Raw genomic sequence first — 13420 nt, forward strand, 5'->3', positions numbered from 1 at the left:
GTAGATGGGTGTGTACTCTGGTCATAAAGGGACTTAGCTTGGTCATCAACAATGCCGGGAAGGCTGCGGTGTTTAAACGATTCTCAACTGGTACCAAAGAGCCCAAAGTGTGCCGATAGAATATCCCTGACTCTATTGCACCGTCATCCTGATCCGCGGATACACAAGAGGATAGATCTACGTTTTCCAGTTATTTCCTGAAAATCCTGACACGGCCATCTGAATGCTGCGTCTGAAATCGACTCATTAAGCCACACAAACATGTTCTTGTGCAGTTTTGGTGACTCTTTCCACGTAATAGATAGATTTACTATTTATGACAAAAAACAACAACAAAAAAACTGGTCTGTGAAAGTATATTTACCTAGTTTGACTTTCGGAATTGAAGCTTCCATCAGATCTAACACAATAACATCCAAGGCGACACTTGATCTGATGAATAATTTTTGTCTGTGTGACCCTCATTTCTTGCTGTGGCACCATTAAAACAGTCTCTTTTGCACTTTTATATAGGATGGCGCAAGAAGTCGCGACTGTGATTGGTGGACATGGTTCTGAATCTAAATTCTGCTTTCTTAAGTTATTCCTTAATTCTTAAATGCTTAAGTTGGTTATAATGATATAAAAGTAAGTGATCAGATTGAAGGCAAAATGCGTTCCCATTAGGTGCTCCCAAATGATCCATCCTTTTTTTAGTCATATATTAAGAAGCGCCTTTGCTGCAAGTTTGTTCATATGATTGCTGTTAATTAATTTGACATAATGAATCCACGTACAGAACAAAGACGACGGCGTCTCGGTAAACGGACAGATTGTTTTTCTCCACTGAATGATGTGTGGGCTTGAAACGAGGCGTCGGCGGTGTCGTCGGAGGGGGTTGTGGGGGGAAATGTCGATTCAATCAAAACTGGTTTCAATTAAAGTTATTTTACCTTGCCTGATGAGAGAGCTGGAGGTGCTCAAGATAAAATCTGTAAGATATTACCAAGGCTCGGGCAGAAAATTGGACCTCGGAATGAAAGCTAATTGAATTTGAGAATGATAAGGCTGAACGTGGGGAGCTCTTAAAACTAGCGAGAAAAGGATGAGTGGAGGGAGTTCGGATGAAGGAGGGCAAGATCGGAATGCTTCTTTCTCTGTGATGGACACAGATGAGAGTAAAAGTCATTTTTAACAGATTGAGTGCGTGGAGAAATGCTCTCTGAACACCCTATCCTTGCCTTTGCAAAAGTAGGACCGTGTGACAAAGTCATGACTAAATTAAACAGAACCTTGTATGATCACCTTTATGCTTCTTGTGATTAAAAAGACAGCGCTGTGGTTTTTCTGAGACCCAGTGGGGGGAAAAAAAGAAAAAGTCTCCACATGGAGGTCAGAGCTTTGGTTCAAGAACAGTAATCAGGAATCTGGTGGGGATACATTGTTTTGCTTAAGGGTAAGTCAGGAGTGGGCAAACATAACAAGGCGAGTCTGCAAAATTCTGCTTTTTTTTTTTTTCTGTTGAAGGACATTAATTTTGTTTGAGTACATAACGTGTATAAAACAGACAATTTAGAGAAGTGCTGTTCTACGATTAATCCATATTAGACAAAAACGGGCAGAGACAAAGCGGGGAGAAATACAGCAAAGGTTCCCAGTGTCAGGATTTACATCGAGGACCAAAAACCTCAGTATACGGGGGTGACTGCTCTGCCACGTCTCCATGTGCCGCCCAATGTCTTTTCTAAAGTGATTTGAAGCTAACCTCAAGTGACCAACACCACATGTCACAGATTTGAAAATGTCAACCTTTAGCAGATTTCTACCAACATATTTCTTCTGTTTCAAGTAATTGTTAACGTTGTTTTGGAGAGTCTCAAATTGAATCTGGTGTAAAATCTGAAGAGGGAGCAAATAGGCTTTCGATTAAAGAAAATAAAATAAAAAACCTGGAACTTATCACTAAACTGGTCAGAAACAAAAATGGAAAAATGCAATGCGCTCGTCAGCCATTACAAGAAGAATCTGACTGCTGTAATCCCAACAGAGATTGTTTAATTGATTATTAAGATAGATTTTTGATATGCCAATTTACTTTTTTTTTCTTCACAAAATTTTCTATTACTTTTATGCACAAATAAATTAAGCAAATTTGTCTCCTTGTAGATTTCCCAAGGCTGGACCAGTGGTCAGAGAACGCTTCGCTGTCTGACGTGTCCGTCTTCATGGACGGCTTTCTCTACGTCTCGTCTGGCCCAGCTAAGACGATGCCGGATCGGCGTGGACGAGACGGTGAGTTCAAAAGCCATTTAAGGGGAAAAAAAAAAAAAAAAAAGAAAAACCCATGACAAGCCCAATCAATGCATCAATCCATTTGTAAGCAATTTAAGCTGCGTGTTTGTCAAAGGTCTCCGTTCGTTAAGCGCTGGTCAATCAATGTCAGCGTTTCAACTGTCAAACTGCCAATCGTTCAATCTGCTCAGCAAACAGTCAAGTCAGAATGATCAATGGATCCGTCTTTGACATGTGCTCTGCACGGCCTTCTGGGAGGTCTTGTCTGACAACTGTATGTAAGGCAAGGCACGAGGTTAATGATGGTCTTCTGAGAATAAGATTTCAAACAAATTTAAAGTATTTACTTTTGTTAGGGGATCCCATCAACTTCTGAGTTCTCCTCCCTTTGCCCTGGAAAACCGAGTAAAACTTTTAATCAGGCTGGTTTTCCTACCCAGACTCCTCAGTCTGCTTCAGGTGCACACCGTGCCTGTACGACATTCCCACATCTCCAAACAGCTGGAGCATTTCTGGACCCATGGGTAATTAGCACAAGGAAGCAGCACTGGGCACTCCCTCAGGGAAAAGGTGGCTATTCGGAGCGCTGAGGACTGGGATAAGGAATTGAAGGATGGAGGGTGAAGCAGTACCTGCCACTTGAGCGAGCTGAGTCTCCTTCATATTGAGCCATTCGTCTCTATTCCCATCACCCCACAGCCCCTCAGCTCTTATTGGTGGTTGAACATGTCAGCTAATGAACAGAGCTGAGTTCTGGGGAAATTGCTTCTTACAGGGACCCGGGATAAGTTTTTATCCAAGTATCTCTTGAAAATCTCATTATCTGTGGTAATGAAATTCGATTTGAGTTTACTATTTAAAAAGGTAGTTTCAATTTATTGAAATGTGGCTCTTTGTATTGCAGTTCTTAGCCATCATTTACTTTTGGGAAAATGTTGTTCTCTGAAGCAACGACGGAGATTCAGACGTAACAAAATTTGGCTTCTTTAAAGAACAGATTTTCAAATTGATCAAACGACACTTTTAATCCAATGTTTTATTTATTTATTCATTTATTTTCCTTTTTTTAGGTTAACTTAAACATATCGCTGAAGCACAAAGATTTATTTTGCATATAGAAGCCCATTTCTGGCACTTTGATTAAAAAAACCCCAAAACAAAGCAAAATAATACAAAAATAAAAATCTATTATCTATTCTGCCAAGCTGAAATATAAGCAACATTGCTGCAATTTTTGCACAACTACTGTTAAGCTACATACCTTGTGACAAACAATAAGCTGAAGCTAACTAGCAATCGGTGTTTACGGCTTTACAAGGTTTTACTGTGATAAGTCTTAAAAAATCCCAGTGAATCATTTGCACTTTTTCCCCCTTTCAGACTGAGTAGCCTTGACTAAATGTTACTGATCGACTTAAACTGAACTTGGAAATTGTTTTGAGATTTGGAACAATAAAACGGCTGTTTTGAAAATCAGGTCATACCATGCTAAAGCCAGTTGTTTGTACAGATATGCTATCAGGGTGAGTACGATCCTTAGGGAGGCGCAAGACAGAAAATAACTCAAACACTGCAAAAAGCTTGCCTTCACATAGACCCACTCCATATGGGTATTTAACTTTTACTTTTCATTTAGTGTTTTTGAAATGACTCGCAAAGCAGTGCATCTGCTTGGTTAAAGGCCGTTCTGTTCACTGTTGTGCTTTTAGTGCCTCTTGCATCTGCATGAACTCCTTTGAAGGTTCAACCTATAAAACATTTTATTATTTCATGTATTATAGAAGACTTTGCTTTTGTGCTCTACTGGCACTTTAACTTGCAGCTGCTGCTGCTGCTGCTGCTGAAAAATTCAGCAGGGTCGGGGTGCAAAAAAAAAAAGAAGAAGAAAGAAAAAAACTCAACGTGTTCCAACTTCGTCAATGGAAAAAGTGGAGAACAGCCGGGGCTGCGTGAGCACAGACGGACGAGGTATTTTTGAATGTACTACAGGATGCTGTTGGCTTTGGAGGCTAATGGTTTGATGCTCTGTAGATGTGCCCGAGTTGTTAATAATTCATAGTGTGAATAGGACTTAATGAAGCTATTGTAAGCTATTATTTTGGAGACAAGTCAAGCTAGTTTTTTTTTTTTTGTTTGTTTGTGAACGGTGCAACTTTACAAATGCACCAAAGTGACGATTGATGTGGATGAATAAAGCAATTATTTTTCTTCTCTTGTTTGTGGTAAAAACATGTTGTACTCCTCTAAACTCGATACTTTTGCAACGTTGACTGCAGCGGTGCAGACAGTTGATTCCCGCTCCAGTGAATCGCTCCCAGTGGACGGGAAGAAGAAGTGAATCACATTTAAACGGTCCACCTCTTTTGTGCATTTTCTTCGCGGCGCCAGAGTGATCTTTGAGGAGGTAAAGAGAGACGGCCTGGAAGCCGCCGTCTGATGTGGCGACTGGCACTGAGGAAATGGCACGCATAATTTCTGATTAGCTTTTGTCTTTTCCTCATCAGCGGTGCCCTGCCTGCGCCTGCAGCCGTAACTCACTCGCTTCCGTGGAGACGTTGAGGAATGGAGGGCTGGTGGATAGAAGTCAAATTATGTTTTATTGAGCCCGTATGAACAATTCGATTGCTTTTTTCATTTGCAAACTTTGAATCCGGGTCTTCCGTAACGAGACAAATCTTCTCTGTGGTTTATATTCAGATTTACTTTTCAGACTGTGAGTGGATTTTATTCTGTTTTACATTGCCTTGCAGAAGTATTTATCATCCCTCAGCCTTGTGCTGCACTCACAGCCTCTGTTTAGGCACGTCTTCACCCTCGTTGCTCATCTAGGGATTTAAATTTTTCACCCAATTTTCTTTGCAGCATAATTTTTTTTCATACTGGACACCAGGTGTCTATAAACATAAGTTTTCGAGATGTTTAATTTGATTTAGGCCTTTTCTTTACTGCACTGTTGGGAATCTGCTTCAATCTGAACTATGTTATTGAAGATTTAGTGGTACATTTAGGATTATTATCCTGCTGAAGGGAGAACCGCCTCAGTTTCAAGTCTTCTAAAAGCTTTTCTTACAGAAGCACCACAGCATGATGCCGCCACAACCATACTTCACCATGCAGGATGTTTTGCTCAAGGTGATGCGTAGTGTTGTGTCCACTGCACTTTAAATGTACTCCATAAAGTTCAGTTTTGGTTTCATCTGACCCGGAGTAAATGTTTCTTTTTCCCCACATGGTTGGCGTGTCTCTTTAACAGGTTCTCGCAAACTCCTGATGACTTTATTTCAGAAACACCTTTTTTCTATAAAAGTCATTTTACGGGTGCCAAAGTCACAGTGGTCCTGTTGAGAGTTCTCTGTGACGTCTGCAAAACGCGAGATAAAGTTTTAGAACCCTGCTTAAACATCTCCACAGCTACATCCCCTGACCACGTCTGCAGTGTTTCTTGGTTTTCACGATGCTTTTTGTTCACTAATGTTCTCTGACGAACCTCTTGGGCGTTCATAGAACAGCTGTGTACAAAATAAGATTAATAGACTCTTATTTACTAATTAGGTCACCGAAAGAATTTAGTTCCACTGAAGCTATCATGAAGCATAGGAGTAAAGGGCTCAATTCCAAGTGCCTTACTTTTTTTTTTAATCTGTGAAAAATGCCAGAACATGTATTATTTGCCTTCCCCCTGCATAATTTTGAACTATTTTGTGTTGATCTGTGGAGCTTGTGTTCATAATACATGCAACTTCCATTCATTTTTGCAACGTTTAGGGGACTGAGCGAGTAGTATTGCAGGTTGAAACACATGTCAAAGTTACTGATTTCCTTTTATTTCCTTTTATTTCTTTTGTCATATTTGTCCGTCCCTCAACGTAATGAAGTAGGCTCTAATTCTGGCACAGACATATCCTTCAGATCCTTTTCCGTTTTCCTGATTCCCATTTCGAGCCCCCCTGACAAGCTGTCCACCAGATGTCTTTGTTGCAGATATTTTAGTCTGATGGTGAGATGGGCAGAAGATTTGTGGAAGGGGGCGGACGTGGGAGTGAGAGCCGAAAAGGATTCACAAAAACGAAAAGGGGGGAAAAAAAAAAAAGAAGACACGGGGGCACAGCCTTTCTATTCTGATGAATACTGGATTGGATGTCCGTGCCACATCGATAAAAAGTTTAAGACAGTAGGAAGACTTACGGATGTAGTTGAGAGACTTTGGCTGTGTCTCTTTTCTCCTTTGAGAGTGAGGAGAGAAGCACAAGGTTAGAATTTGAAACCAATCAACCTGTTTCGCCTTGCACATTTGGATGATTTAGAGCATTTTGTGGAAAAACGATTCGTGCAAAAAAGCAGAAAAATGGGGAGGAAAAAGGTTTAACATTCGGAGACCTTCCTTCCTTTGGAAAACACTATGCAGGGAGCTCTCTCTTGGTGTACGAGCTAATTGGCCCATTTTATCTGGTGGAGTCACGTACCTCGGCTGGCTTTCGCGAGTGTCGTCTCTTGTGGCTGGTTATGGCCTCCCGTGGAGTACGGCTGGGCCACGGGGCCACTGGATGTGTGTGGGAGTCGGGGGGAGGAACAGCTGGCAATGGACGCAGCTGCTCGATTGTAAATCAAGCACTATTGTTCCCCTCGTATTGCGCTGGTTCTCGCGCAGAAGCTACTGATATATCCCACCCGCTAAGAAAGAAAACGGTCCCAGAAAAAGGACGATAGAAGGATGCTCAAGATCTGTGGCTTTCTGACGAAGCCAGTTTCCTGGTGGAATGTGTTGAAGGGATCTAAACCCACTAACCACCATAAAAAGGAAAGGACTCTTGCCACATTTTTATTTATTGATTTTTTTTTTTTTAAACGCCACTTAAAAGTGGTTTTGTTGAACTGTTTGAAATTCATTCAGCTTTTTTCAGATTTGCGCTGCTCCTAGAAAAGCAGCCTCACAGAGAACACCCCATATTCACTGGCATCTCTTGTAAAGACGCATTAAACAGCTTTTAAATGAATTATTCTTTCATAGCTGTAGCATGATGTCATACTAAATACATTGCAGATTTTTTTCCCCTCGCCTCTCTCACAGTCCTCTTCACTTTAAAACTATTGCTCCATTTTTAGGTATGAATATTTCTTTGTGTGGCGGCTCCTATAGTTCCCACCCTTGTGACAAAAAAAAAAAAAAAACATTCACAAAGCTGTGGTTATCCCTGGTGCTGTTACTCTTTTTACCATCTTTTGTCCGCCCATTCAACTTTCCATTGATATCGTTGTATCCCCATGTGAACAGCCATTACCTTTAGCAATTACCTATTGTGGCTTAGGCTTCTTGTGAAGTTGTAAAGGGACCATTGGACAACTGTCAGCAGTCAACACCCTGTGTAGAAATAACATTTTTGGATTAGGATAGTTTGTTTTTTTTTTGTTCATTTTATGTCCTATGTTTGAGAAAAATGACTTGGAAAAACTCTTTACCTGCACTGGAACCTTCTACTTTACACAAAGGTATCTAGTACTGGCTGACTGCTCGTCGTTGCACTGTTTCAAATGAAAAAAGTTATTTTTTTAAAATTGAAACGAATAAAATGTTCTATAGCAACCACTAAAAGACTGTTTGGTATTTATAAATGTTTAAAATCTTCTATGCAACATTAAAAGAAAGTCAGTCTTCTCGAGAGAAAGCAACGATGACTTCTGTATGTTATCTAGCGGGTTACAATGACAGCTGGAAACTCGGCGGAGTAGATTCGTCTCCAGTTATTCGGGTGTCGCAGCTGTGACAAATGAGAAGCAACACAAAATTACAATGTAGTGCAAAACAAGAACTTTTGAACGTCTTGTCCTGGAAATGATGGACATGACATTTTCTGCAAACCCTCAGCGATTTAGGGGCACATTTTAAACCAAAGTGAAATGTATTTTCATCTTTTTTCTGTCGCCAAGACAACATTATATCCTGCCAGACAGATCTGAGTGGTAATAGCTTTAAATACCACACTTTGTCTCTCTCCGTCTGTCCCACACCGGCACATTAAACCCCTAGTTTAATGTGCATAGTGGGTAAATGAAGATGATGCCTCTGTAGCTGCTGGAGTTATCTATCTTTCTTCAAGTGAAGTGGGGTCAGCGAGAGGGTATTTCTTTTTAAATGCCAAGTGAGAGAAAAAAAAATTATGTTGCTTTTTTTTTTTTTTTAACTGAATTCTTGTACAAATAACTTTTTTCTTACAAACAGAACACAGAGATAAAGTGAGAAACAGCTGTAAAGAGATGCAGCGTGAGGGTGAATAGAGCAAAACTGACATCCTCCTTTTCCCGTGTTTATCACATCCCTTTTCTTTCTACATCCAGTTGTCGACACTTCCTTTTGTTTTTTTTTTATTGGAACTATATCTGTTTCTTCAGAAGTATCACACGCGGTTGGCAGAGGAACGCACAATTAGCATATTCATGAGATGAATACGCTGGAAACTTTGGAGTTGCGAGCGACGGGGGGTTGTGGGGTGGGAAGCTGTTTGTATGTGTGTGTTTGTTGCGGAACAAGGAGAAAAAGAAAAAAAAAGAAAAGAACCCAGATGGCATGGTGACTTTGAAAATCCAAAATTAGGTACGTTTTCATGAACTTCATGCTCATTGGCTATGTAAATCGCACCGTAAGGCAGTCGTAAAACACAAAGTTGTGTGTTTTCCAGCCTTCCTGTTGAGAAGATGTTTGCAGATTGAAACCTGCTCGCTGCTTGGACTGTACAATGTTGCATCAGTCTGCTTGTGTGTCTTTCTATGATGTCCATATTTAAAGTTGACTTCACGAGTAGTTTCTTTTTTTTTTTTGTCTCGTCAACTTTCAGTCAGCTTTTGCTTAAAATGACCACCCTTGTATTTTTTTGTTTGTTTTGATGTTTTTACATCACTTTGCATTCAAAATGCATCGCTTAATCCAAACATAGTGGGCTAACGTTACCAGTATCAAGGTAAACTGTTCATTTCTACTCATTTTGGGGGGCAAAAAGGTCTATTTGAGAAACTTTAAAATATGACACACCTAAAACAATGTTTAAGATTTCTGAATTGGTATTCTTTCTGTGTGTGTGTGTGTGTGTGTTTATGTTTCAGACATGGGACGACGCTGGTGTACATTGGAGGGCGGCTTCCTGAGTTATTACGAGAACGAGCGAAGCCCCTCGGCCATAGGGAGGGTAGACGTCAGCGAAGTGGTCAGCCTGGCCGTCAGTAACTCAGAAACTATGACTGGAGTCGGGTACGAGCACGCACTCACAAATATGAAAAATGTGTCCGAACCCTACACAAGTATCTTAGTTTTAAAATCAGGAAACCTTTTTTTTTTTTTACTAAAGGACCCGCCCTTTAACTACTAAAGGTTAAAGCTGACTATACATCCTTGTTGATACTTTGTTAAATGGCACTCGGCAAGTTTCACCTCATCGATCTTCTTTTTGGAGCCAGTGGTAATCTTCTGGTAGAACTCTGTTTATTCGACCACTCTTCTTGACAAAACTCATTCAGTTGAATCTGATTGTTTTTTGTTTTGTTTTTTTTCTTGGACATACTAAGCTTTTAGCTGTAGTCTAAAATTTTCGACAGGGTTGAGGTTGGGGCATCCCAGAAGCTTAATGTTGGTCTGAAACCATCCAAGTCCTCCTTAGGTCTTTTACTTAATGTTGCTTTTACCTGTCTGTTGTTTTTAAATATTTCTCAGTGAGTGTTGTGAAATGCCTTTTTTTTTTCTTTTCCTTTTTTCTTTTGTTTAAATGCTGGCAAGCATTAAACCTCAAAATCATGAATGGGGTTTTCACAAAACTCCCAAAGCTGAAGATTTCCCTGCAGTCTGTGCAGCAAATCTATATTCAGCACACAAGTGTATTTATTCAAACATTTACAGTCGAAAAGATTTGTCTGCGCCTCTCCCGCTGTGTGACAAACACCGTAAAGGAAGCCTAAACTTGGTGATTAAAGTCTTTTATTTGCTCCATAACAATCACCTGCTCGTACGACGCGAGCCGTCTCCGACATCCAGTAAACACGCAGACGCTTGTAACCGCAGACTTCCACGCCGCTTCAACTCCTCGCCGCATACGTCTTGTTAACGTGATCTCAGATCGGGCGTCGCTCGCTTTAACACAGCCCCATCAGGGCTTTATGAGATCTGTATTTCCCTTTTCACTTTGGCGGCTATGCAGACATCAGCAGCGCAGCGCTAACTGCCACTTTCCTCCGTTCGTTTTACTGCCACTGCCTCCCCCCTATCAGCCTCGTCTCTGCAACTGGATTATGATTTAGTTGAAAAGTTGCTCCGACGGCAAACTTTCCCTTTATTTCATCTGGAGGTGACACGAATGCGAAGGAGAAACGGATGCCTCGAACGGCTTCTGCTCGCAGTTTTTTCCCCTCCCACCGGATCACTCTTTCTCTGCGTGTGCGTGCGTGTGACGCCTGTGTGTGTGCTCGCGCGTGTGTGTGTGTGTGTATGTGTGTTTGTGCTGCACCGCTAAAGCAAGTACTCCGATAATGTCTTATGATTAAAGCCGAAGCTAACTCTTTAATGATGGCAGCAGATGTTGAGAGGAGTGAACAATGTGTTTGTTTGCAAAAGCTATCTGTGCAGCCATAAGAAGCACATCTGGCTCAGTAACACAACGACCCGCATAACGAGCCGGACGCCACACATGAGGCGGTGAGCGCGGGCGCGCACGCTCGCCACCGAGCGGGCGCTGCTCCTTCGCTGCTCGCCGCAAACATCCCAGTTACAGGTCACACTGTCACCCCGAGTCGGGGTGAGTGGGAGGCGGATTTTTTTTTTTTTTTGTCGCTAACACTGTTAATGGTTTCACTAGATTAAACTCTGCCTCGCTTCCTTTCACTTCTGCTAACTTCCAGCGCTTTCCCCTCGCTCCCCCCCGTCATGGCGCGCGTCGGCTCAGAGACAGAGAGAGAGACAGAGACGGAGAGAGAGAGAGAACGTCTCAACCTCTCGACTGTCTGCCGCTGCTTATAAATATTGATGTATGCAGATGACACACTCCCCCCAGCAGCCTATCAGCACGCCGCAGGAGGCCGTGGGAGTCGTTTCCATTAAACGCGACGTTTTTTGGGTAATTTCACCGTGGCAGAGGACACTGCGAGACACAGAGTCGGAGGAGAGGCATACGTTTGCTCAAGTTGCATGAATATTACACAGCCACTCCTAGGAAATGAATGCAAAATGAGTGTGTCGGTTCATGATAAGTTTAACTTTTTCTTTTTTTTTTAACAGAGCTGCTTGTTTTACGATGAGTATTTGCACCTTGAAAGACGCACCGAATCCATCTACTCTTTTTTTTTTTTTAACATTTTCAAGCTTCTTCTCACTTTTTATATTACTTTGCCCTCTGTTGGTCCCCTGTTTTACAACTTGCTTCCCTCACTGACTCTATTATTCTGTTTCATTAACTCCTAAAGTGAGTAGAAACAGTGACTTTGTGAAAGGAGTTACAGTTTTGTGCAAAGTTATCCCTGAGGTCTTTACATTTTGTTTTGATGAAAAAGCAAGATGATTTTTTTTAAAGTCTTAAAACAATAATAAATAAATGGTTTAGTATTCCTGCAGGCCCTTGGAGTCGTAGCGTGTGGTGGAAAATGACTCCAGGGGGACGATGGACTGGAGGCACAGAAGCCAGTGAGAATAGCACAAAGAGCAACCCGCAGTTGATGTAAACAACAACATAGCCGCTTGTTGGTCATCAGTTAAAAGTGTGCAAATTTTTTTTTTTTTTTTTTTTTTTAAAGTTGCTGTTCTGCTTCATAAACTGAGTTTTGCTTTGAACAGAATAAAGTGCAATGACTGGCATTTCAGCTGCTTTTTTTTTTTTTTTTTTTTTAAGCTCTCATCCACCAATAGCTTTCTGTATCAGAGTACAGTATGAACAAGAAGCTGCGGCAGCCGTAAAAACTCAGTTTAGTGGGTTCCAAATAAGTTGAAAAAGCTTTTGTGCTGCGCGTGTTTGCTCTCTGAAAGTGAGGCTGTTTAAATAAGACTGTAAATAAACGTAGAGTATTTGAGTTTTTGTCTGGGAACGACTGACGGTGCAGGTCGGGACCCTGATCTGACACTTGGGATCAGTGCAAGATCCAAGAGATCTATTGATATTTAAGATACTTAAGTCGAAATCCCCTCTTGTGCTTATCGCGTTTGTTTTGGCTGGTTCCAGGACAGCGGTCCAATTTAATGACCGATTTGAGCTAAAACTGTACCCCAGCTACTGTACGCATCTGGCGACTTACTTACCGTGTCAAACGTAAAATTGAAGTGTAATCGAAGTTCGGGCAGAACCACTGCTGTCGACATTTGTCTTCCTCCGACGCGTTTAAAGGCAAATGTGATGGAACAAAAGATAAACACTTCACTTCTGAATATAGCTAAATAAAAGCCATTTTTGCTCATTATTGAGATAAATCCTCTCAAATAGAAAAGCAGGTGCGGTGCATAAAAGTGGCCTTTAGTGCTTTCTGGCTCGGCGCTCTCATTCCTCTGCTCTTCAGCTCGCTCTCTCCCCCCCGTCCCCTCGTACCTATTCCTCTGCCAATACCTCCCCCCTGGGACTCGCATTATTTAGTGTTCATCTCTCATCCTCCGTGTCCTTTCTTTACCATAGCATTTGCCAAGCACAACAATGTACTCTTCCGCTCGCTCCCTGTGGGACCTCCACTAACAAGCGGCTGCACACCTGCCAGTTCAGAGGCAGGAGGAGGCGTGGAGCGGTGGAGACGAGGAGAAGGCAGCGGCGGGAAGGAGGAGGAGGAGGAGAGGAGAGGAGGGGGGACATACGAGGGCAAACACCCATGTCTCGTCTATTCCCCTGACACCTGTGAAAAGAAAGTGACTCGTTGTTGCCTTGACCCCGTGCGACGTGTCGCCTTGAACGCCCGTCGCGGCAGCATTTAGAGGCGCCGCCGCGTCGAGATGTAACGACTGCTTGGGATCCTGTTTGCAGGCCATTAAGCTGGCGATACTCTGACCTGTGACACTTTCATTGATAGACAGAAGCAAAGGTGTTTGAGAGCCGAGGCAAACACAACAGGATGTGAAAAGACTAACACAATAATGGTGGCCTTTCTTTCTTTCTATTTCTTTTTCTTTTTTTTTTTTTTTTTTTACAAAGTTTTGCCTGGG

At 41.9% G+C, this 13420-nt stretch overlaps 1 protein-coding gene across 5 annotated transcripts in view; it reads left to right on the forward strand.

The window, feature by feature from the left end:
* Window positions 1-13420, forward strand: part of arap2 (ArfGAP with RhoGAP domain, ankyrin repeat and PH domain 2) — a 131651-nt gene that overhangs the window by 74905 nt on the left and 43326 nt on the right. For all 5 annotated transcript variants that reach the window (XM_007551328.2, XM_007551330.2, XM_007551329.2 and 2 more), the window contains 2 exons: window positions 2146-2271; window positions 9367-9511. In XM_007551328.2, the coding sequence (XP_007551390.1) occupies window positions 2146-2271; window positions 9367-9511 (271 nt within the window). The remainder of the gene's footprint in view (window positions 1-2145; window positions 2272-9366; window positions 9512-13420) is intronic.

This window comes from Poecilia formosa, unplaced genomic scaffold (genome assembly GCF_000485575.1).
Source record: "Poecilia formosa unplaced genomic scaffold, Poecilia_formosa-5.1.2 Scaffold41, whole genome shotgun sequence".
NCBI lineage: Eukaryota > Metazoa > Chordata > Actinopteri > Cyprinodontiformes > Poeciliidae > Poecilia > Poecilia formosa.